Genomic DNA, 25,677 nt, shown 5'->3' on the forward strand with positions numbered 1-25,677 from the left:
AACGTGTGTCTGTGTATTCTTCTGTCCAGTACTGAACCGTGTCTGTTTATTCTTCTGTCCAGTACTGAACGTGTCTGTGTATTCTTCTGTCCAGTGCTGAACCGTGTCTGTTTATTCTTCTGTCCAGTACTGAACGTGTCTGTGTATTCTTCTGTCCAGTACTGAACGTGTGTCTGTGTATTCTTCTGTCCAGTACTGAACCGTGTCTGTTTATTCTTCTGTCCAGTACTGAACGTGTGTCTGTGTATTCTTCTGTCCAGTACTGAACGTGTGTCTGTGTATTCTTCTGTCCAGTACTGAACGTGTGTCTGTGTATTCTTCTGTCCAGTACTGAACGTGTCTGTGTATTCTTCTGTCCAGTACTGAACGTGTGTCTGTGTATTCTTCTGTCCAGTACTGAACGTGTGTCTGTGTATTCTTCTGTCCAGTACTGAACGTGTGTCTGTGTATTCTTCTGTCCAGTACTGAACGTGTGTCTGTGTATTCTTCTGTCCAGTACTGAACGTGTCTGTGTATTCTTCTGTCCAGTACTGAACGTGTGTCTGTGTATTCTTCTGTCCAGTACTGAACGTGTCTGTGTATTCTTCTGTCCAGTACTGAACGTGTCTGTGTATTCTTCTGTCCAGTACTGAACGTGTGTCTGTGTATTCTTCTGTCCAGTACTGAACGTGTGTCTGTGTATTCTTCTGTCCAGTACTGAACGTGTCTGTGTATTCTTCTGTCCAGTACTGAACGTGTGTCTGTGTATTCTTCTGTCCAGTACTGAACGTGTGTCTGTGTATTCTTCTGTCCAGTACTGAACGTGTGTCTGTGTATTCTTCTGTCCAGTACTGAACGTGTGTCTGTGTATTCTTCTGTCCAGTACTGAACGTGTGTCTGTGTATTCTTCTGTCCAGTACTGAACGTGTGTCTGTGTATTCTTCTGTCCAGTACTGAACGTGTGTCTGTGTATTCTTCTGTCCAGTACTGAACGTGTCTGTGTATTCTTCTGTCCAGTACTGAACGTGTGTCTGTGTATTCTTCTGTCCAGTACTGAACGTGTGTCTGTGTATTCTTCTGTCCAGTACTGAACGTGTGTCTGTGTATTCTTCTGTCCAGTACTGAACGTGTGTCTGTGTATTCTTCTGTCCAGTACTGAACGTGTGTCTGTGTATTCTTCTGTCCAGTACTGAACGTGTGTCTGTGTATTCTTCTGTCCAGTACTGAACGTGTTTTTTGTGTATTCTTCTGTCCAGTACTGAACGTGTGTCTGTGTATTCTTCTGTCTTGCACTGTTCGTCTGTCTCGGAGTTGGAGAAAGACAGTCACTTCAGACGTAGTGCTCACTTGAATGAACCACGGTCAGAAATGGTCCATTTAATACAGTAGGCTTTGTTGTTGCTGTAAACTGACTGGACAAAACATTAGGAACACCTGCTCTTTCCATGACATAGACTGACCAGGTGAAAGCTATGATCCCTTATTTATGTCACTTGTTAGATCCACTTCAATCAGTGTAGATGAAGAGGAGGAGACAGGTTAAAGAAGGATGTTTAAGTCTTGAGACAATTGAAACATGGATTGTGTCTGTGTGTCATTTAGAGGGTGAATGGGCAAGACAAAATATTTAAGTGACTTTGAACAGGGTATGGTAGTAGGTGCCAGTCACACCGGTTAGAGTGTGTCAAGAACTGTAACGCTGCTGGGTTTTTCACACTCAGCAGTTTCCCACGTGTATCAAGAGCCTGGACTCGAACCCAGAATCTCTAGTGGCACAGCTAGCACTGCGATGCAGTGCCTTAGACCACTGCGCCACTCGGGAGGCCCGAATCAAGGCTGTTCTTAATGTTTTGTAAACTCAGTGTAGATTTACAGTCAATTACATTTCAATTCAAATAACTTCATGTTTTCCTGTGAGGAAACTTGTTGTGTGGTTTTGGTACGTGCGTTAAGTAAATGAGGCACATGGGGTTGCTAAGGAGATTCTATGAATGGTTGTTATGTAGTCTTCTATTCTGTGACGTCATTCTGCCCTCTCTGAGATCAAACCTCACAGCCACATGACTCTTAGACCTGCAGCATCTGATGATGCCAGTCAGGGGAAAGGAATGGACTAATTAGGATCATTAGAGAACATTAGATTGAGAGTACAAAAAAAGATTCCAAAAGGGTTCTTCAGAAGTCCCCATAGGAGAACCCTTTTTGGTTCCAGGTAGAACCATTTTGGTTCCATGTAGAAAAGGGTTCTACCTGGAACCAAAAGGGGTTCTTCAAAGGGGTCTCCTATGGGGACAGCCGAAGAACCCTTTTAGGTTCTAGATTGCACCTTGTTTTCTAAGAGTGTATGGTGAGGTGGGGAGCTTTGGTTGGACATTCCCCATCATAATATGTACAGTATGTACCCAGCTAGTGGAGAAGGTACTCAGGTAATACCTGGAAAACCTGGCTCTTTCACCTGCAGGACATTAATGACAATAATGAGAAAGACTAATGGATTCATTAGGATTCTAGAATATTAGGCTGAGAGAGTGGCTGCTCTGTTTGGGCATGACTACATATTATAATAATGATGGACATCTAATGGTTTCTTCTATAGGAGGACATATATCATTATTATAATATGTAGTCATCTAATGGCTTCTTCTATAGGAGGACATATATCATTATTATAATATGTAGTCATCTAATGGTTTCTTCTATAGGAGGACATATATCATTATTATAATATGTAGTCATCTAATGGCTTCTTCTATAGGAGGACATATATCATTATTATAATATGTAGTCATCTAATGGCTCCTTCTATAGGAGGACATATATCATTATTATAATATATAGATATGAATCTAATGGCTCCTTCTATAGGAGGACATATATCATTATTATAATATATAGATATGAATCTAATGGCTCCTTCTATAGGAGGACATATATCATTATTAGAATATATAGATATGAATCTAATGGTTCCTTCTATAGGAGGACATATATCATTATTAGAATATATAGATATGAATCTAATGGTTCCTTCTATAGGAGGACATATATCATTATTAGAATATGTAGATATGAATCTAATGGTTCCTTCTATAGGAGGACATATATCATTATTAGAATATGTAGATATTAATCTAATGGTTCCTTCTATAGGAGGACATATATCATTATTATAATATATAGATATGAATCTAATGGTTCCTTCTATAGGAGGACATATATCATTATTATAATATGTAGTCATCTAATGGCTCCTTCTATAGGAGGACATATATCATTATTATAATATGTAGTCATCTAATGGTTCCTTCTATAGGAGGACATATATCATTATTATAATATATAGATATGAATCTAATGGCTCCTTCTATAGGAGGACATATATCATTATTATAATATGTAGTCATCTAATGGTTCTTTCTATAGGAGGACATATATCATTATTATAATATGTAGTCATCTAATGGCTCCTTCTATAGGAGGACATATATCATTATTATAATATGTAGTCATCTAATGGTTCCTTCTATAGGAGGACATATATCATTATTATAATATGTAGTCATCTAATGGCTCCTTCTATAGGAGGACATATATCATTATTATAATATATAGATATGAATCTAATGGCTCCTTCTATAGGAGGACATATATCATTATTATAATATGTAGTCATCTAATGGTTCCTTCTATAGGAGGACATATATCATTATTATAATATGTAGTCATCTAATGGCTCCTTCTATAGGAGGACATATATCATTATTATAATATATAGATATGAATCTAATGGCTCCTTCTATAGGAGGACATATATCATTATTATAATATGTAGTCATCTAATGGTTTCTTCTATAGGAGGACATATATCATTATTATAATATATAGATATGAATCTAATGGTTCCTTCTATAGGAGGACATATATCATTATTATAATAGATAGATATGAATCTAATGGCTCATTCTATAGGAGGACATATATCATTATTATAATATGTAGTCATCTAATGGCTCCTTCTATAGGAGGACATATATCATTATTATAATATATAGATATGAATCTAATGGTTCCTAGGCTTTAATAAGACTGATAATACATTAACTCCTGGTCAAAATGCATCGAAATCATTCAGGCATATGTCACAGAACATTATAATTATTTAGATACCTACTAATGATTGGGCGTGTGTGTGTGTGTGTGTGTGTGTGTGTGTGCATGCTCTGTGTGTGTGTGTGTGTGTGTATGCTCGGTGTGTGTGTGTGTGTGTGTGTGTGTGTGTGTGTATGCTCGGTGTGTGTGTGTGTGTGTGTGTGTGTGTGCATGCTCGGTGTGTGTGCATGCTCGGTGTGTGTGTGTGTGTGTGTGTGTGTGTGTGTGTGTGTGTGTGTGTGTGTGTGTGTGTGTGTGTGTGTGTGTGTGTGTGTGTGTGTAGGACCTTCAGGGGGAGATAGATGGCCACACAGAACTGTACCACTCTCTGGATGAGAATGGTCAGCGTATCGTGACCTCTCTGACCGGCTCAGACGATGCCGTACTCCTACAGAGCCGCCTGGACAACATGGGCCAGCGCTGGGACGAGCTCCGCAGCAAAACCATGAGTATGAGGTAGACACCAGGCCAGCCCCCTTTCTCATGCCTGCCTCCATGTGTTCATTCTACAATCAGGTGTGTTAGACTGAGTAGGGTTGGAGCAAACGCCTGCGGGACCTTTCTTCCTCAGGAGGAAGGGTTGCGCATCCCTGGTCAACAGTCCAGTTTAGATAGTAATATATTTGATCCAGTCCAGTTTAGATAGTAATATCTATGATCCAGTCTAGTTTAGATAGGAATATATTTGATCCAGTCTAGTTTAGATAGGAATATATTTGATCCAGTCTTGTTTAGATAGGAATATATTTGATCCAGTCTAGTTTAGATAGGAATATATTTGATCCAGTCTTGTTTAGATAGGAATATATTTGATCCAGTCCAGGTTAGATAAGAATATCTACGATCCAGGCCAGTTTAGATAAGAATATCTACGATCCAGCCCAGTTTAGATAGGAATATCTATGATCCGGTCTTATATCTATGCTTCTATGTATATGTTGTAGATCTCACCTGGAAGGGGAAATGGCTCCATGGAAGCGGATACACATGACCCTTCAGGAGCTGATAGCCTGGCTGCAGATGAAGACTGACCTGCTGGAGCAGGAACCACCAGTAGGGGGCGACGTCCCTGCTGTGCAACAACAGCTGGACACACACAGGGTGAGAGCGGAATACTGGCTGGCTGGGTGGTTAGCTGGCTGGCTGGGTGGTTAGCTGGTTGGTTTTGGTTGGTGGCTGGTTGGTTGGGTGGGTGGCTGGTTGGCTGGGTGGTTAGCTGGTTGGTTTTGGTTGGGTGATTCACTAGTTGGTTGGTTCATAGATACATTGATACGCCAGAAATCGTAAGCAGATGTAATGGTTTATATATGTTTATATCTGGTTTATATCTGGTTTATATCTGGTTTATATCTGGTTTATATCTGGTTTATATCTGGTTTATATCTGTTTATATCTGGTTTATATCTGGTTTATATCTGGTTTATATCTGGTTTATATCTGTTTATATCTGGTTTATTACCGGTTTATATCTGGTTTATATATGTTTATATCTGGTTTATATCTGGTTTATATCTGGTTTATAGCTGGTTTATATCTGGTTTATATCTGGTTTATATCTGTTTATATCTGGTTTATATCTGGTTTATATCTGGTTTATAACTGGTTTATATCTGTTTATATCTGGTTTATTACCGGTTTATATCTGGTTTATATCTGGTTTATAACTGGTTTATATCTGGTTTATATCTGGTTTATTACCGGTTTGTATCTGGTTTATATCTGGTTTATATCTGGTTTATATCTGGTTTATATCTGGTTTATATCTGGTTTATAACTGGTTTATATCTGGTTCATATCTGGTTTATTACCGGTTTATATCTGGTTTATATCTGGTTTATATATGTTTATATCTGGTTTATATCTGGTTTATATCTGGTTTATATCTGGTTTATATCTGTTTATAACTGGTTTATATATGTTTATATCTGGTTTATAACCGGTTTATATCTGTTTATATCTGGTTTATATATGTTTATATCTGTTTATAACTGGTTTATATCTGGTTTATATCTGGTTTATATCTGGTTTATATCTGGTTTATTACCGGTTTATATCTGGTTTATATCTGGTTTATATCTGGTTTATATCTGGTTTATATCTGGTTTATATCTGGTTTATAACTGGTTTATATCTGGTTCATATCTGGTTTATTACCGGTTTATATCTGGTTTATATCTGGTTTATATCTGGTTTATATATGTTTATATCTGTTTATAACTGGTTTATATCTGGTTTATATCTGGTTTATATCTGGTTTATATATGTTTATATCTGGTTTATAACTGGTTTATATCTGGTTTATATCTGGTTTATATCTGTTTATATCTGGTTTATATATGTTTATATCTGGTTTATATCTGGTTTATATATGTTTATATCTGTTTATATCTGGTTTATATCTGGTTTATATCTGGTTTATATCTGGTTTATTACCGGTTTATATCTGGTTCATATCTGGTTTATATCTGGTTTATAACTGGTTTATATCTGGTTTATAACTGGTTTATATCTGGTTTATAACATCATAAGTTGTTCAGGGAGCAGATGAGCCACACTGCAAGTTCACTGCATTATGGAGATGTTAGCAATACACAATATCGGAATGTTTTTGTAATGTATCATCATACTCCTAATGAGGACATCATGCATCATTAAGAACTGATGACAGTACCCTGCAACATCATTAAGAACTGATGACAGTACTCTGCCACATCATTAAGAACTGATGACAGTACCCTGCAACATCATTAAGAACTGATGACAGTACTCTGCCACATCATTAAAAACTGATGACAGTACTCTGCCACATCATTAAAAACTGATGACAGTACTCTGCAACATCATTAAAAACTGATGACAGTACTCTGCAACATCATTAAGAACTGATGACAGTACCCTGCAACATCATTAAGAACTGATGACAGTATTCTGCAACATCATTAAGAACTGATGACACTATTCTGCAACATCATTAAGAACTGATGACAGTTTTCTGCCGTTGTCATGGAGCCTGTGCTTTACGCTGTGTGTGTGTGTGTGTGTGTGTGTGTGTGTTTTTGCACTAACTGTCTTGCACTGATTTTATGCACACACACACACACACACAACACACACACACACACACACACACACACACACACACACACACACACACACACACACACACACACACACACACTGTAACATGGACTCAGACACGTACTGCATGTTATTGTTATTCGTCATTTCCTGTGTATTGATTTCTCGTCACTATTTCTATGTTGTATCTTTATCTCTGCGTTGTTGGAAAAGGACCGGGAAGTAAGACTTCTCACTGTTAGTCTACTGTTCTTTACCAAACATGTGATCGATGACGTTTGATTTGATTTTGTGTGTGTGTTACAGAGCTTCAGGAAAGATCTGAGGGCCAAGGGTCCGGTGGTTAACGGGGCTCTGGACCAGGTTCAGATCTTCCTGTCTGAGCTGCCTGCTGAGAGGGAGCCTCAGCCTGTCCAGAGAGGTGAGTGGGACACACTGTTAGCCCGCTGAACTAAAGCCTAGGTATTAATTCATGGGCTTATCGCGAGTCTAAAGAAAGGTTACTCATCACACACTGGTAAACACCAACAGATACACTCATCCTGCTCACGGACACCAACACTCATTTTTACCTACTTATAATACACATGTGTATGAACATTAATGCTCATGTCACTGACAAGATACAGTGCAGAGAGAACCTGTTTCCCCCTGTCTAATTCTTCTACTTCTGCATATTTTTGATATTGAATGTTATCAGATCTTCAACCAAAGACTAATGTTAGATAAAGGGAACCTGAGTGAACAAATAACACAACGATTAATTTATTTATTTCATAAACAATTTTATGCAACACCTAATGCCCCCTGTGTGTGAAAAAGTAATTGCCCCTTTACACTCAATAACTGGTTGTGCCACCTTTAGCTGCCATGACTCCAACCAGTCTCACACATGGCTGTGGGGATGCTGTGCTGCCTCAGGACCTGGACGACTTGCCTTAGTAGAAGGGACCGTGAATTCTGCTCTGTATCAGAGAATTCTACAGGAGAACGTCAGGCCATCTGTCTGTGAGCTGACGCTGAAGAACAGCTGGGTCATGCAGAAAGACAATGATCCAAAACACACAATCAAGTCTACATGAAAATGACAAAAAAAAACAACACATTTGAAATTTTGGAAAGGCCTAGTACAAAGTACAGACCTAATCCCAATTGAGATGTTGTGGCAGGACTTGAAATGAGCTGTTCACGCTTGTAAACCCACACATGTAGCTGAGTTACAGCCGTTCTGCATGCAAGAGTGGGTCAAAATTCCTCCACAGCGATGTGTGAGACTGATCAACAACTACAGGAAGCGATTGGTTGGATTCATGGCAGCTAAAGGTGGCACAACCAGTTATTGAGTGTAAAGGGGCAATTACCTTTTTCACACACAGGGGGAAATGGGTGTTTTTTGTTATTTGTTCACTCAGGTTATTTAATATCAGGTTTAATATCAGGTTTAATATCAGGTTTAATATCAGGTTTAATATCAGGTTTAATATCAGGTTTTGGTTGAAGTTCTGATAACATTCAGTATCAAAAATGTGCAAAAATAGAGAAAATCAGAGATGAGGCCAATACTTTTTCACAGCAGTGTGTCTCAGTTGACTGACATGTTTCCCTGAGTGGGCAGAACTCTACTGTCCATCATCTGATTATGACTAAGTTCATAACATCAGCTGACTTGACAGCCAGTTCGGGCTCTGTGATTGGCTCACGGGGTTCTGTTTATAAAACAGAGGAACAGTAAGCCAAAGGAGTTTTATTCCACTACTATTTTGGTGGTCTAAGATCAGCATTTTCCAACAAAAGGTGTAGAAATGAGAAGACGCCATGCCCTGCTGTTTCAGTTGGGTTCCTTACTAAACAGCCCGCTCCCGTTTGTTCCCAAACATGCTGAGTGTGACCTCTTTGCCATAGCAACTGCCTGGCAACCCGTAGTGAGGGAAACTCTTGAACTCTTGCTGCTCATTCAATTCAATGGGCTCCAATGTGTTTTCCTCAGGTGTGGGATTCTGTTTGGCTAAACCATGAGCCCTATAGTCTAAGTGATGTTTGAGCCTATATGTGATGAGGTCGGGAAGGATTTAGGATTCTGTTTTGCTAAACCATGAGCCCTATAGTCTAAGTGATGTTTGAGCCTATATGTGATAAGGTCGGGAAGGATTTGGGATTCTGTTTTGCTAAACCATGAGCCCTATAGTCTAAGTGATGTTTGAGCCTATATGTGATGAGGTCGGAAAGGATTTAGGGCTGATCAAGAAAATTAAGCAACCAAATCACTTTCAAGAAGTAATCATCCAGAGTTTGAATTTCAATCTTATAAGTAGTTTATAATATTAGTATAAATTAGGATTGTTGTGTCAGGTCATTATACAATCCGATAACTCTGATCATTCCCTGAGGGGACACAAAATGAATCAAACCATTTCTTTCTGTCCGGTCAGACATCAGTCCAGAGGAGCGTGCCCAGAACGTGGGGCGGGTCCTGCGAAAGGAAGCGGAGGATGTGGCGTCTGGGTGGGAGGGGCTTAACGAGGAGGCTGCTGATTGGCAGAGGAGGCTGGAGCTGGCTCTGGATAGGCTGTTGGAGCTTCAGAAGGCCCAGGACCAGCTGGAGCTGAGGCTGAGCCAGGCTGAGATGGTGAAGGAGGCCTGGGAGCCTGTAGGAGACCTGCTCATAGACTCACTACCTGAACACATCGACAGGGTCAAGGTGAGAGACACAAAAACACATGCACCCTAATTTAACAGGTAGAGAGAGTCAAGGTGAGAGACACACAAACACATGCACCCTAATTTAACAGATAGAGAGAGTCAAGGTGAGAGACACAAAAACACATGCACCCTAATTTAACAGGTAGAGAGAGTCAAGGTGAGAGACACACAAACACATGCACCCTAATTTAACAGATAGAGAGAGTCAAGGTGAGAGACACACAAACACATGCACCCTAATTTAACAGATAGAGAGAGTCAAGGTGAGAGACACACAAACACATGCACCCTAATTTAACAGATAGAGAGAGTCAAGGTGAGAGACACACAAACACATGCACCCTAATTTAACAGATAGAGAGTCAAGGTGAGAGACACACAAACACATGCACCCTAATTTAACAGATAGAGAGAGTCAAGGTGAGAGACACACAAACACATGCACCCTAATTTAACAGATAGAGAGAGTCAAGGTGAGATTGGATACAGATGATTTTTTTCATTTGGGTCTCCATTAGCTGATTCCTTAACGGGATACTTTCAGATGTTGGCAACGATGCCCTTTATCTACTTCACTAGGAAGTTTGAGGTAGTTTTGATAGCCAATGCTAATTAGCATTAGCACAGTGACTGGAAGTCTATGGGTATCTTCTAACATGCAAGCAGATACCCATAGACTTCCAGTCATTGCGCTAATGCTAGTTAGCAATTGCGCTAGTGCCACTTAGCAACTTCCTTCAAACCGCACGCAGAGACGCATCTGACTCTGGCAAAGTACTGTAGATACAGGGCCTCATTACCAAAACCCCAAGTATCCTGAGGTCAAATGAACACATCTCTCCAGCTGATGTCTTAGTGACCACTAGTCTTCCTGAGGTCAAATGAACACATCTCTCCTGCTGATGTCTTAGTGACCACTAGTCTTCCTGAGGTCAAATGAACACATCTCTCCAGCTGATGTCTTAGTGACCACTAGTCTTCCTGAGGTCAAATGAACACATCTCTCCAGCTGATGTCTTAGTGACCACTAGTCTTCCTGAGGTCAAATGAACACATCTCTCCAGCTGATGTCTTAGTGACCACTAGTCTTCCTGAGGTCAAATGAACACATCTCTCCAGCTGATGTCTTAGTGACCACTAGTCTTCCTGAGGTCAAATGAACACATCTCTCCAGCTGATGTCTTAGTGACCACCAGTCTTCCTGAGGTCAAATGAACACATCTCTCCAGCTGATGTCTTAGTGACCACTAGTCTTCCTGAGGTCAAATGAACACATCTCTCCAGCTGATGTCTTAGTGACCACTAGTCTTCCTGAGGTCAAATGAACACATCTCTCCTGCTGATGTCTTAGTGACCACTAGTCTTCCTGAGGTCAAATGAACACATCTCTCCAGCTGATGTCTTAGTGACCACCAGTCTTCCTGAGGTCAAATGAACACATCTCTCCAGCTGATGTCTTAGTGACCACTAGTCTTCCTGAGGTCAAATGAACACATCTCTCCAGCTGATGTCTTAGTGACCACTAGTCTTCCTGAGGTCAAATGTGCACATCTCTCCAGCTGATGTCTTAGTGACCACTAGTCTTCCTGAGGTCAAATGAACACATCTCTCCAGCTGATGTCTTAGTGACCACTAGTCTTCCTGAGGTCAAATGAACACATCTCTCCAGCTGATGTCTTAGTGACCACTAGTCTTCCTGAGGTCAAATGAACACATCTCTCCAGCTGATGTCTTAGTGACCACTAGTCTTCCTGAGGTCAAATGAACACATCTCTCCAGCTGATGTCTTAGTGACCACTAGTCTTCCTGAGGACAAATGAACACATCTCTCCAGCTGATGAAAGTGTATAAGGGGTACCGTGTGTGTTCACTAGGGAGTGTATGAAGGTACAGTAATTGGTCCACCACTCCATCTTCAATGTGTGTGTGTGTGTGTGTGTGTGTGTGTGTGTGTGTGTGTGTGTGTGTGTGTGTGTGTGTGTGTGTGTTCATTCTTCGCTGCAGGCGTTCCAGGCAGAGATCGCTCCTATCAAAGACGATGTGAGTCACGTCAACAACCTGGCCTCTACCTTCGGCCCTCCTGACCTCGTCCTCTCACGACCCAACCTGGACAGACTGGATGACCTCAACACACGCTGGAGGATGCTACAGGTAAACACACACAGTTCTCTATGAAACACCTCATTAACAATGACCTCGAGGAGCGTCCGTCCCATCGTCAGATTGTCCTGAGTCTAACACAGAGACAGTAAGGTTAGGTTGTCCTGAGTCTAACACAGAGACAGTGAGGTTAGGTTGTCCTGAGTCTAACACAGAGACAGTGAGGTCAGGTTGTCCTGAGTCTAACACAGAGACAGTGAGGTCAGGTTGTCCTGAGTCTAACACAGAGACAGTGAGGTCAGGTTGTCCTGAGTCTAACACAGAGACAGTGAGGTCAGGTAGTCCTGAGTCTAACACAGAGACAGTGAGGTCAGGTAGTCCTGAGTCTAACAGAGAGACAGTGAGGTCAGGTTGTCCTGAGTCTAACACAGAGACAGTGAGGTCAGGTTGTCCTGAGTCTAACACAGAGACAGTGAGGTCAGGTTGTCCTTTGTCTAACACAGAGACAGTGAGGTCAGGTTGTCCTGAGTCTAACACAGAGACAGTGAGGTCAGGTTGTCCTTTGTCTAACACAGAGACAGTGAGGTCAGGTTGTCCTGAGTCTAACACAGAGACAGTGAGGTCAGATTGCCCTGTGTCTAACACAGAGACAGTGAGACCCCTCTATCCCTGCCTCCCTCTTTCCCTGAGACTCCTCTATCCCTTCCTCCCTCCCTGAGACCCCTCTATCCCTCCCTCCCTGAGACCCCCTCTATCCCTCCCTCCCTCCCTGAGACCCCTCTATCCCTGCCTCCCTCCCTCCCTGAGACCCCTCTATCCCTCCCTCCCTGAGACCCCCTCTATCCCTCCCTCCATGAGACCCCTCTATCCCTCCCTCCCTCCCTGAGACCCCTCTATCCCTGCCTCCCTCCCTCCCTGAGACCCCTCTATCCCTCCCTCCCTCCATGAGACCCCTCTATCCCTCCCTCCCTCCCTGAGACCCCTCTATCCCTCCGTCCCTGAGACCCCTCTATCCCTCCCTCCCTCCCTGAGACCCCTCAATCCCTCCCTGAGACCCCTCTATCCCTCCCCCCCTGAGACCCCTCTATCCCTCCCTGAGACCCCTCCCTTCCTCCCTGAGACCCCTCTATCCCTCCCTCCGTCCATGAGACCCCTCTATCCCTCCCTCCCTCCATGAGACCCCTCTATCCCTCCCTCCATCCCTGAGACCCCTCTATCCCTCCCTCCCTCCCTGAGACCCCTCTATCCCTCCCTTCCTGAGACCCCTCTATCCCTCCCTCCCTGAGACCCCTCTATCCCTCCCTTCCTGAGACCCCTCTATCCCTCCCTCCATCCCTGAGACCCCTCTATCCCTCCCTCCCTCCCTGAGACCCCTCTATCCCTCCCTCCCTGAGACCCCTCTATCCCTCCCTCCCTCCCTGAGACCCCTCTATCCCTCCCTTCCTGAGACCCCTCTATCCCTCCATCCCTGAGACCCCTCTATCCCTCCCTCCCTCCCTGAGACCCCTCTATCCCTCCCCTTCCTGAGACCCCTCTATCCCTCCCTTCCTGAGACCCCTCTATCCCTCCCTGAGACCCCTCTATCCCTCCCTCCCTCCTCCTCTCATTCTCTCCCTCCCTGCCTCTGTCTTGTGTGTGTGTGTGTGTGTGTGTGTGTGTGTGTGTGTGTGTGTGTGAGAGAGCTGCCATATGGTCCTGTCTCCAGGTGTCCATCTCCTTCACACTCCTCTTTATCTCTCCTTCATTCTCTCCCTCTTCCACTCTGCATCCCTCTCTCCCTCCCTGCCTGAGATGAAAGCAGTGGAGAAAGGGATGCAGAGTGGAAGAGGGAGAGAATGAAGGAGAGATAAAGAGGAGTGTGAAGGAGATGGACACCTGGAGACAGGACCATATGGCAGCTCTCACACAGCGTCTCACACACACACACACACACACACACACACACACACACACGCGCCAGCTGTTCCTGCTGACACCCATCATGTCTACTGAAGGAAGTTGAGGTGACTGGAACCTCACTGACACCATAGCAACAACGCTGTTAGTTTGTCCCACTCTGTTGCCGAGGACAACAAGCCTTTTTACCTAACTGCCCCCCTCTTTATGCACTGAAAGGGTCACACACACACACATCACACACACACACACCACACACACACCACACACATCACACACACCACACACATCACACATACACACATCACACACACACACACGCACACACACACACACCACACACACACATCACACACATCACACACACCACACACATCACACATACACACACATACACACACACCACACACATCACACACATCACACACACCACACACATCACACACATCACACACACACACAGACAGATCAAGTGTCTGAAAGAAAGGGGTTGATTGGGCTGGGTGCTGCGGTACAGATGCCATTCATAATTACTGCTGCAAAACAATCTTAAACAATTTTGATCCCCCCATCATCACCAGGTTTCCATGGGAACGTGTAAAAAGTCAGGGGGTGGAATGGCGGTGGATGAGTTGGGGGATGTGTCTGAGGTAACGTTTCTGTTTCAGCAGGACTCATCACATATCACTCCTCCATCAGACTCCATTACAACACTGCTATGGCTGTATCTGTATTGGCCCAAACATCTCACAGGCTACCACAGTCCATCTCACACCATCACACACACCATCACACACACCATCACACCATCGCACACCATCACACATGCACACACACATACACACACACACACAGACCATCACACACACACCATCACACACACACACACACACCATCACACACACACACACACACACACCATCACACACACACACATGCACACACACACATACATACACACACACACATGCACACACACAAACATGCACACGCGCACACACACACACACACACACACACACACACACACACACACACACACACACACACACACACACACACAACACTTGCCTCATACCATAATGTACTTTACCACCAAACATAAGTGCAAATGTGTACCCAGTACAACACTGTTATAAACACACACACTGCCTATGGTGTCAAACACATGTGTCCTATTTCTTTGTGGTAGAATCAGTCTGCCGAGCCTCCCCATCTCATCCATAGACATGGTCAGTGTGGTCTGTGCAGAGAGCAGAGTACATTACAGTCTGCCGAGCCTCCCCATCTCATCCATAGACATGGTCAGTGTGGTCTGTGCAGAGAGCAGAGTACATTACAGTCTGCCGAGCCTCCCCATCTCATCCATAGACATGGTCAGTGTGGTCTGTGCAGAGAGCAGAGTACATTACAGTCAGCCGGCCTTAGCTGCACCATAGCTAAAGCCCAGTCACAGTGCTCTGCTCTTAGATAACAGACATGCTTAGTCACAGTCAGTCACCGTCACTGCTTGGCTTCTCCATGACCACAGTATGACATAAAACCACACAGCTTTGATCTCTGTCCTCTCGCTGAACAGCTTTTATCATGTACTGAACACTCATAGAAAAAAAGATTCCAAAGGGGTTGTCCCATAGGAGAACCCTTTTTGGTTCCAGGTAGAACCCGTTTGGGTTCCATGTAGAACCCTCTGTAAGAAAGGGTTCTACATGGAACTCAAAAGGATTATATCTGGAACCAAGAGAGCAATCAAAAAATGTTATTTAAAGGGTTCTCCTATGGGGTCAGCCGAAGAACCCTTTTAGGCCCTAGAAAGCACATTTATTTCTAGGAGTGTAGTGTGTCTCTGTCTGTCCTCTCTCATATCTCTCTCCTCTACCCAGCTCTGTTCTCCTCTTTCTGATTATACCTGTTCTTGTTCCCTGTTCCCTGTGGCATAATGAAACACTCTCTTTTACTCCCCAATCTCTTCTATCTCTCTCCCCAATCTCTTCTCCTATCTCTCTCCCCAATCTCTTCTCCTATCTCTCTCTCCTATCTCTCTCCCCAATCTCTTCTCCTATCTCTCTTCCCAATCTCTTCTCCTATCTCTCTCTCCTATCTCTCTCCCCAATCTCTTTTCCTATCTCTCTTCCCAATCTCTTCTCCTATCTCTCTTCCCAATCTCTTCTCCTATCTCTCTCTCCTATCTCTCTCCCCAATCTCTTCTCCTATCTCTCTTCCCAATCTCTTCTCCTATCTCTCTTCCCAATCTCTTCTCCTATCTCTCTTCCCAATCTCTTCTCCTATCTCTCTTCCCAATCTCTTCTCCTATCTCTCTTCCCAATCTCTTCTCCTATCTCTCTCCCCAATCTCTTCTCCTATCTCTTCTCCTATCTCTCTTCACAATCTCCTCTCCCATCTCTCTCCTTTTTTTCTCTCTCTCTCTGATCCCTCCTCTCTCTCTCTCTGGCTCCTCCTCGCTCGCTCTCTCTCTCTGGCTCCTCCTCTCTCTCTCTCTGGCTCCTCCTCGCTCGCTCTCTCTCTCTGGCTCCTCCTCTCTCTCTCTCTGGCTCCTCCTCTCTCTCTCTCTGGCTCCTCCTCTCTCTGGCTCCTCCTCTCTTCTCAGATCTCCATCAAAGACCACCTGAAGCAGCTGACAGATGCTCAGAGGGATTTTGGCTCTCTGCAGGGTGAGTTTCTGTCTGTCTCAACTCTCTCTCTCTCTCTCTCTCACACACACACATACTGTCTTGATTCTGTAAAGACATACATGATTCCTTAGTAAATACTGACAGAATATATACAGTGAAATCAACAGAACCCACATCCATATGTCTGGCTGTACACACGTTGAGACAGAGCTCCTCTGGGAGGGATTTATCCTTGTCATCCCTGACTCTTCTAATCCTGTCACTGTCTACAGGTTCTGTTCAAGGTCCATTTGAGCAGGCGGTCTCACCCAATAACGTGCCCTACTACATCAAGTGAGTACCTTGTGCCTAGCTGTAGGTTAACTGCTGTTTGTCTGCTGAGAGTAACACAACCTAGCAACAATAGTAGTGTCTGCAACTTAAATACACCAATAACTTCACCAATAACTTCACTAATAACTTCCCACTAATGCTAGTGAGAATAAATAAGTCCTAACGTTGACATCATGAGGTCCTGGTGAAGATAATGAAGTTAATGAAGGCCAGACTTCTATGATAGCGTCCCTCATCAGAACGTGGTGAACGTATTGACCAACAGACCAATGAGGTCATCATAGGTTGGTGTTGGTGTTCTTGAATCAATAACTCAAGGGTTAACTCTGTTATTCTCCGTTCCACCTTGTCACTATCTAGCAGACTGTTAGTGGTGTGGGGCATCTGAGATAAGATGGTGTATCTGTCTGCTGGTTCCTGGATGGAACTAGTCCTAATCAAAGAGAACCATGCAGCTCTCCCCAAAAGATTGGCTGCTGGGTAAAACCCTCCAAATTCAGACAAAGATAGTTTGCACTCAAAAATATGTCACATAAAGCTTACTTCATTAGTTTATGTTTAGAATTTGTTTTACAGCATCAGGGATAGCGTACACAGAGGTTTCAGTTTTACAGCCTTCTTCAGTGTGTAGGTAGTCCTAATCCTAGTCCTAATCATAGTCCTAATCATAGTCCTAATCCTAGTTCTAATCGTAGTCCTAATCCTAGTTCTAATCCTAGTTCTAATCATAGTCCTAATCCTAGTTCTAATCCTAGTCCTAATCCTAGTTCTAATCATAGTCCTAATCCTAGTTCTAATCATAGTCCTAATCCTAGTTCTAATCATAGTCCTAATCCTAGTCCTAATCATAGTCCTAATCCTAGTTCTAATCATAGTCCTAATCCTAGTTCTAATCATAGTCCTAATCCTAGTTCTAATCATAATCCTAGTCCCAATCCTAGTCCTAATCCTAATCCTAGTTCTAATCTTAGTCCTAATCCTAGTCCTAATCCTAGTTCTAATCTTAGTCCTAATCCTAGTTCTAATCCTAATCCTAGTTCTAGTCCTAGTTCTAATCCCAGTCCTAATCCCAGTCCTAGCATGGAATTACTAGCTCTAACTGTTCTTTATCATTAGATGTATTCTACAGTCCTTTATAGTAGACTTGTAGTATCCAGAGATATTTTTGAATCAGTAGTTCCGTCTTTATCTCTGCTACTACAGATGAGGGGATGTGAGATAACTCTGGGTTTAGTGGAGACATCTTAACAACAAAGAAGATGAGGGGATGTGAGATAACTCTGGGTTTAGTGGAGACATCTTAACAACAAAGAGGATGAGGGGATGTGGGATAACTCTGGGTTTAGTGGAGACATCTTAACAACAAAGAAGATGAGGGGATGTGAGATAACTCTGGGTTTAGTGGAGACATCTTAACAACAAAGAAGATGAGGGATGTGGGATAACTCTGGGTTTAGTGGAGACATCTTAACAACAAAGAAGATGAGGGGATGTGAGATAACTCTGGGTTTAGTGGAGACATCTTAACAACAAAGAAGATGAGGGGATGTGAGATAACTCTGGGTTTAGTGGAGACATCTTAACAACAAAGAGGATGAGGGGATGTGGGATAACTCTGGGTTTAGTGGAGACATCTTAACAACAAAGAAGATGAGGGGATGTGAGATAACTCTGGGTTTAGTGGAGACATCTTAACAACAAAGAGGATGAGGGGATGTGAGAACTCTGGGTTTAGTGGAGACATCTTAACAACAAAGAAGATGAGGGGATGTGAGAACTCTGGTTTTAGTGGAGACATCTTAACAACAAAGAAGATGAGGGGATGTGAGAACTCTGGGTTTAGTGGAGACATCTTAACAACAAAGAAGATGAGGGGATGTGGGATAACTCTGGGTTTAGTGGAAACATCTTAACAACAAAGAAGATGAGGGGATGTGGGATAACTCTGGGTTTAGTGGAGACATCTTAACAACAAAGAAGTTGAGGGGATGTGAGATAACTCTGGGTTTAGTGGAGACATCTTAACAACAAAGAGGATGAGGGGATGTGGGATAACTCTGGGTTTAGTGGAGACATCTTAACAACAAAGAAGATGAGGGGATGTGAGATAACTCTGGGTTTAGTGGAGACATCTTAACAACAAAGAAGATGAGGGGATGTGGGATAACTCTGGGTTTAGTGGAGACATCTTAACAACAAAGAGGATGAGGGGATGTGGGATAACTCTGGGTTTAGTGGAGACATCTTAACAACAAAGAAGATGAGGGGATGTGGGATAACTCTGGGTTTAGTGGAGACATCTTAACAACAAAGAGGATGAGGGGATGTGGGATAACTCTGGGTTTAGTGGAGACATCTTACAAAGAAGATGAGGGGATGTGAGATAACTCTGGGTTTAGTGGAGACATCTTACAAAGAAGATGAGGGGATGTGAGATAACTCTGGGTTTAGTGGAGACATCTTAACAACAAAGAAGATGAGGGGATGTGAGATAACTCTGGGTTTAGTGGAGACATCTTAACAACAAAGAGGATGAGGGGATGTGGGATAACTCTGGGTTTAGTGGAGACATCTTAACAACAAAGAAGATGAGGGGATGTGGGATAACTCTGGGTTTAGTGGAGACATCTTAACAACAAAGAAGATGAGGGGATGTGAGATAACTCTGGGTTTAGTGGAGACATCTTAACAACAAAGAAGATGAGGGGATGTGGGATAACTCTGGGTTTAGTGGAGACATCTTAACAACAAAGAAGATGAGGGGATGTGAGATAACTCTGGGTTTAGTGGAGACATCTTAACAACAAAGAAGATGAGGGGATGTGAGATAACTCTGGGTTTAGTGGAGACATCTTAACAACAAAGAAGATGAGGGGATGTGGGATAACTCTGGGTTTAGTGGAGACATCTTAACAACAAAGAAGATGAGGGGATGTGGGATAACTCTGGGTTTAGTGGAGACATCTTAACAACAAAGAGGATGAGGGGATGTGAGATAACTCTGGGTTTAGTGGAGACATCTTAACAACAAAGAAGATGAGGGGATGTGGGATAACTCTGGGTTTAGTGGAGACATCTTAACAACAAAGAAGATGAGGGGATGTGAGATAACTCTGGGTTTAGTGGAGACATCTTAACAACAAAGAAGATGAGGGGATGTGAGATAACTCTGGGTTTAGTGGAGACATCTTAACAACAAAGAAGATGAGGGGATGTGAGATAACTCTGGGTTTAGTGGAGACATCTTAACAACAAAGAGGATGAGGGGATGTGAGATAACTCTGGGTTTAGTGGAGACATCTTACAAAGAAGATGAGGGGATGTGAGATAACTCTGGGTTTAGTGGAGACATCTTAACAACAAAGAAGATGAGGGGATGTGGGATAACTCTGGGTTTAGTGGAGACATCTTAACAACAAAGAAGATGAGGGGATGTGAGATAACTCTGGGTTTAGTGGAAACATCTTAACAACAAAGAAGATGAGGGGATGTGGGATAACTCTGGGTTTAGTGGAAACATCTTAACAACAAAGAAGATGAGGGGATGTGGGATAACTCTGGGTTTAGTGGAAACATCTTAACAACAAAGAGGATGAGGGGATGTGAGATAACTCTGGGTTTAGTGGAGACATCTTACAAAGAAGATGAGGGGATGTGAGATAACTCTGGGTTTAGTGGAGACATCTTAACAACAAAGAAGATGAGGGGATGTGGGATCACTCTGGGTTTAGTGGAGACATCTTAACAACAAAGAAGATGAGGGGATGTGAGATAACTCTGGGTTTAGTGGAAACATCTTAACAACAAAGAAGATGAGGGGATGTGGGATAACTCTGGGTTTAGTGGAAACATCTTAACAACAAAGAAGATGAGGGGATGTGGGATAACTCTGGGTTTAGTGGAAACATCTTAACAACAAAGAAGATGAGGGGATGTGAGATAACTCTGGGTTTAGTGGAGACATCTTAACAACAAAGAAGATGAGGGGATGTGGGATAACTCTGGGTTTAGTGGAGACATCTTAACAACAAAGAGGATGAGGGGATGTGAGATAACTCTGGGTTTAGTGGAGACATCTTAACAACAAAGAAGATGAGGGGATGTGGGATAACTCTGGGTTTAGTGGAGACATCTTAACAACAAAGAAGATGAGGGGATGTGAGATAACTCTGGGTTTAGTGGAGACATCTTAACAACAAAGAAGATGAGGGGATGTGAGATAACTCTGGGTTTAGTGGAGACATCTTAACAACAAAGAGGATGAGGGGATGTGAGATAACTCTGGGTTTAGTGGAGACATCTTACAAAGAAGATGAGGGGATGTGAGATAACTCTGGGTTTAGTGGAGACATCTTAACAACAAAGAAGATGAGGGGATGTGGGATAACTCTGGGTTTAGTGGAGACATCTTAACAACAAAGAAGATGAGGGGATGTGAGATAACTCTGGGTTTAGTGGAAACATCTTAACAACAAAGAAGATGAGGGGATGTGGGATAACTCTGGGTTTAGTGGAAACATCTTAACAACAAAGAAGATGAGGGGATGTGGGATAACTCTGGGTTTAGTGGAAACATCTTAACAACAAAGAAGATGAGGGGATGTGAGATAACTCTGGGTTTAGTGGAGACATCTTAACAACAAAGAAGATGAGGGGATGTGGGATAACTCTGGGTTTAGTGGAGACATCTTAACAACAAAGAGGATGAGGGGATGTGAGATAACTCTGGGTTTAGTGGAGACATCTTAACAACAAAGAAGATGAGGGGATGTGGGATAACTCTGGGTTTAGTGGAGACATCTTAACAACAAAGAAGATGAGGGGATGTGAGATAACTCTGGGTTTAGTGGAGACATCTTAACAACAAAGAAGATGAGGGGATGTGGGATAACTCTGGGTTTAGTGGAGACATCTTAACAACAAAGAAGATGAGGGGATGTGAGATAACTCTGGGTTTAGTGGAGACATCTTAACAACAAAGAAGATGAGGGGATGTGAGATAACTCTGGGTTTAGTGGAGACATCTTAACAACAAAGAAGATGAGGGGATGTGAGATAACTCTGGGTTTAGTGGAGACATCTTAACAACAAAGAGGATGAGGGGATGTGAGATAACTCTGGGTTTAGTGGAGACATCTTAACAACAAAGAAGATGAGGGGATGTGAGAACTCTGGTTTTAGTGGAGACATCTTAACAACAAAGAAGATGAGGGGATGTGAGAACTCTGGGTTTAGTGGAGACATCTTAACAACAAAGAAGATGAGGGGATGTGGGATAACTCTGGGTTTAGTGGAAACATCTTAACAACAAAGAAGATGAGGGGATGTGGGATAACTCTGGGTTTAGTGGAGACATCTTAACAACAAAGAAGATGAGGGGATGTGAGATAACTCTGGGTTTAGTGGAGACATCTTAACAACAAAGAGGATGAGGGGATGTGGGATAACTCTGGGTTTAGTGGAGACATCTTAACAACAAAGAAGATGAGGGGATGTGAGATAACTCTGGGTTTAGTGGAGACATCTTAACAACAAAGAAGATGAGGGGATGTGGGATAACTCTGGGTTTAGTGGAGACATCTTAACAACAAAGAGGATGAGGGGATGTGGGATAACTCTGGGTTTAGTGGAGACATCTTAACAACAAAGAAGATGAGGGGATGTGGGATAACTCTGGGTTTAGTGGAGACATCTTAACAACAAAGAGGATGAGGGGATGTGGGATAACTCTGGGTTTAGTGGAGACATCTTACAAAGAAGATGAGGGGATGTGAGATAACTCTGGGTTTAGTGGAGACATCTTACAAAGAAGATGAGGGGATGTGAGATAACTCTGGGTTTAGTGGAGACATCTTAACAACAAAGAAGATGAGGGGATGTGAGATAACTCTGGGTTTAGTGGAGACATCTTAACAACAAAGAGGATGAGGGGATGTGGGATAACTCTGGGTTTAGTGGAGACATCTTAACAACAAAGAAGATGAGGGGATGTGGGATAACTCTGGGTTTAGTGGAGACATCTTAACAACAAAGAAGATGAGGGGATGTGAGATAACTCTGGGTTTAGTGGAGACATCTTAACAACAAAGAAGATGAGGGGATGTGGGATAACTCTGGGTTTAGTGGAGACATCTTAACAACAAAGAAGATGAGGGGATGTGAGATAACTCTGGGTTTAGTGGAGACATCTTAACAACAAAGAAGATGAGGGGATGTGAGATAACTCTGGGTTTAGTGGAGACATCTTAACAACAAAGAAGATGAGGGGATGTGGGATAACTCTGGGTTTAGTGGAGACATCTTAACAACAAAGAAGATGAGGGGATGTGGGATAACTCTGGGTTTAGTGGAGACATCTTAACAACAAAGAGGATGAGGGGATGTGAGATAACTCTGGGTTTAGTGGAGACATCTTAACAACAAAGAAGATGAGGGGATGTGGGATAACTCTGGGTTTAGTGGAGACATCTTAACAACAAAGAAGATGAGGGGATGTGAGATAACTCTGGGTTTAGTGGAGACATCTTAACAACAAAGAAGATGAGGGGATGTGAGATAACTCTGGGTTTAGTGGAGACATCTTAACAACAAAGAAGATGAGGGGATGTGAGATAACTCTGGGTTTAGTGGAGACATCTTAACAACAAAGAGGATGAGGGGATGTGAGATAACTCTGGGTTTAGTGGAGACATCTTACAAAGAAGATGAGGGGATGTGAGATAACTCTGGGTTTAGTGGAGACATCTTAACAACAAAGAAGATGAGGGGATGTGGGATAACTCTGGGTTTAGTGGAGACATCTTAACAACAAAGAAGATGAGGGGATGTGAGATAACTCTGGGTTTAGTGGAAACATCTTAACAACAAAGAAGATGAGGGGATGTGGGATAACTCTGGGTTTAGTGGAAACATCTTAACAACAAAGAAGATGAGGGGATGTGGGATAACTCTGGGTTTAGTGGAAACATCTTAACAACAAAGAAGATGAGGGGATGTGAGATAACTCTGGGTTTAGTGGAGACATCTTAACAACAAAGAAGATGAGGGGATGTGGGATAACTCTGGGTTTAGTGGAGACATCTTAACAACAAAGAGGATGAGGGGATGTGAGATAACTCTGGGTTTAGTGGAGACATCTTAACAACAAAGAAGATGAGGGGATGTGGGATAACTCTGGGTTTAGTGGAGACATCTTAACAACAAAGAAGATGAGGGGATGTGAGATAACTCTGGGTTTAGTGGAGACATCTTAACAACAAAGAGGATGAGGGGATGTGAGATAACTCTGGGTTTAGTGGAGACATCTTAACAACAAAGAAGATGAGGGGATGTGGGATAACTCTGGGTTTAGTGGAGACATCTTAACAACAAAGAAGATGAGGGGATGTGAGATAACTCTGGGTTTAGTGGAGACATCTTAACAACAAAGAGGATGAGGGGATGTGAGATAACTCTGGGTTTAGTGGAGACATCTTAACAACAAAGAAGATGAGGGGATGTGGGATAACTCTGGGTTTAGTGGAGACATCTTTACAACAAAGAAGATGAGGGGATGTGAGATAACTCTGGGTTTAGTGGAGACATCTTAACAACAAAGAGGATGAGGGGATGTGAGATAACTCTGGGTTTAGTGGAGACATCTTAACAACAAAGAGGATGAGGGGATGTGAGATAACTCTGGGTTTAGTGGAGACATCTTAACAACAAAGAGGATGAGGGGATGTGAGATAACTCTGGGTTTAGTGGAGACATCTTAACAACAAAGAAGATGAGGGGATGTGAGATAACTCTGGGTTTAGTGGAGACATCTTAACAACAAAGAGGATGAGGGGATGTGAGATAACTCTGGGTTTAGTGGAGACATCTTAACAACAAAGAGGATGAGGGGATGTGAGATAACTCTGGGTTTAGTGGAGACATCTTAACAACAAAGAGGATGAGGGGATGTGAGAACTCTGGGTTTAGTGGAGACATCTTAACAACAAAGAAGATGAGGGGATGTGGGATAACTCTGGGTTTAGTGGAGACATCTTAACAACAAAGAAGATGAGGGGATGTGAGATAACTCTGGGTTTAGTGGAGACATCTTAACAACAAAGAAGATGAGGGGATGTGAGATAACTCTGGGTTTAGTGGAGACATCTTAACAACAAAGAAGATGAGGGGATGTGGGATAACTCTGGGTTTAGTGGAGACATCTTAACAACAAAGAAGATGAGGGGATGTGGGATAACTCTGGGTTTAGTGGAGACATCTTAACAACAAAGAGGATGAGGGGATGTGAGATAACTCTGGGTTTAGTGGAGACATCTTAACAACAAAGAAGATGAGGGGATGTGGGATAACTCTGGGTTTAGTGGAGACATCTTAACAACAAAGAAGATGAGGGGATGTGAGATAACTCTGGGTTTAGTGGAGACATCTTAACAACAAAGAAGATGAGGGGATGTGAGATAACTCTGGGTTTAGTGGAGACATCTTAACAACAAAGAAGATGAGGGGATGTGAGATAACTCTGGGTTTAGTGGAGACATCTTAACAACAAAGAGGATGAGGGGATGTGAGATAACTCTGGGTTTAGTGGAGACATCTTACAAAGAAGATGAGGGGATGTGAGATAACTCTGGGTTTAGTGGAGACATCTTAACAACAAAGAAGATGAGGGGATGTGGGATAACTCTGGGTTTAGTGGAGACATCTTAACAACAAAGAAGATGAGGGGATGTGAGATAACTCTGGGTTTAGTGGAAACATCTTAACAACAAAGAAGATGAGGGGATGTGGGATAACTCTGGGTTTAGTGGAAACAT

General features: G+C 42.8%; 1 protein-coding gene across 23 annotated transcripts in view; it reads left to right on the forward strand.

Moving 5' to 3' along the window:
* Window positions 1-25,677, forward strand: part of LOC110519331 (dystrophin-like) — a 369,908-nt gene that overhangs the window by 298,374 nt on the left and 45,857 nt on the right. For 19 of the 23 annotated variants that reach the window (XM_036982105.1, XM_036982095.1, XM_036982096.1 and 16 more), the window contains 8 exons: window positions 4,412-4,584; window positions 5,073-5,229; window positions 7,513-7,627; window positions 9,636-9,904; window positions 11,911-12,057; window positions 14,484-14,552; window positions 16,510-16,573; window positions 16,807-16,867. In XM_036982105.1, the coding sequence (XP_036838000.1) occupies window positions 4,412-4,584; window positions 5,073-5,229; window positions 7,513-7,627; window positions 9,636-9,904; window positions 11,911-12,057; window positions 14,484-14,552; window positions 16,510-16,573; window positions 16,807-16,867 (1,055 nt within the window). The remainder of the gene's footprint in view (window positions 1-4,411; window positions 4,585-5,072; window positions 5,230-7,512; window positions 7,628-9,635; window positions 9,905-11,910; window positions 12,058-14,483; window positions 14,553-16,509; window positions 16,574-16,806; window positions 16,868-25,677) is intronic. The other 4 variants (XM_036982099.1, XM_036982097.1, XM_036982115.1 and 1 more) reach the window with 1 other exon arrangement.

This window comes from Oncorhynchus mykiss, chromosome 7 (genome assembly GCF_013265735.2).
Source record: "Oncorhynchus mykiss isolate Arlee chromosome 7, USDA_OmykA_1.1, whole genome shotgun sequence".
Classification (NCBI taxonomy): domain Eukaryota; kingdom Metazoa; phylum Chordata; class Actinopteri; order Salmoniformes; family Salmonidae; genus Oncorhynchus; species Oncorhynchus mykiss.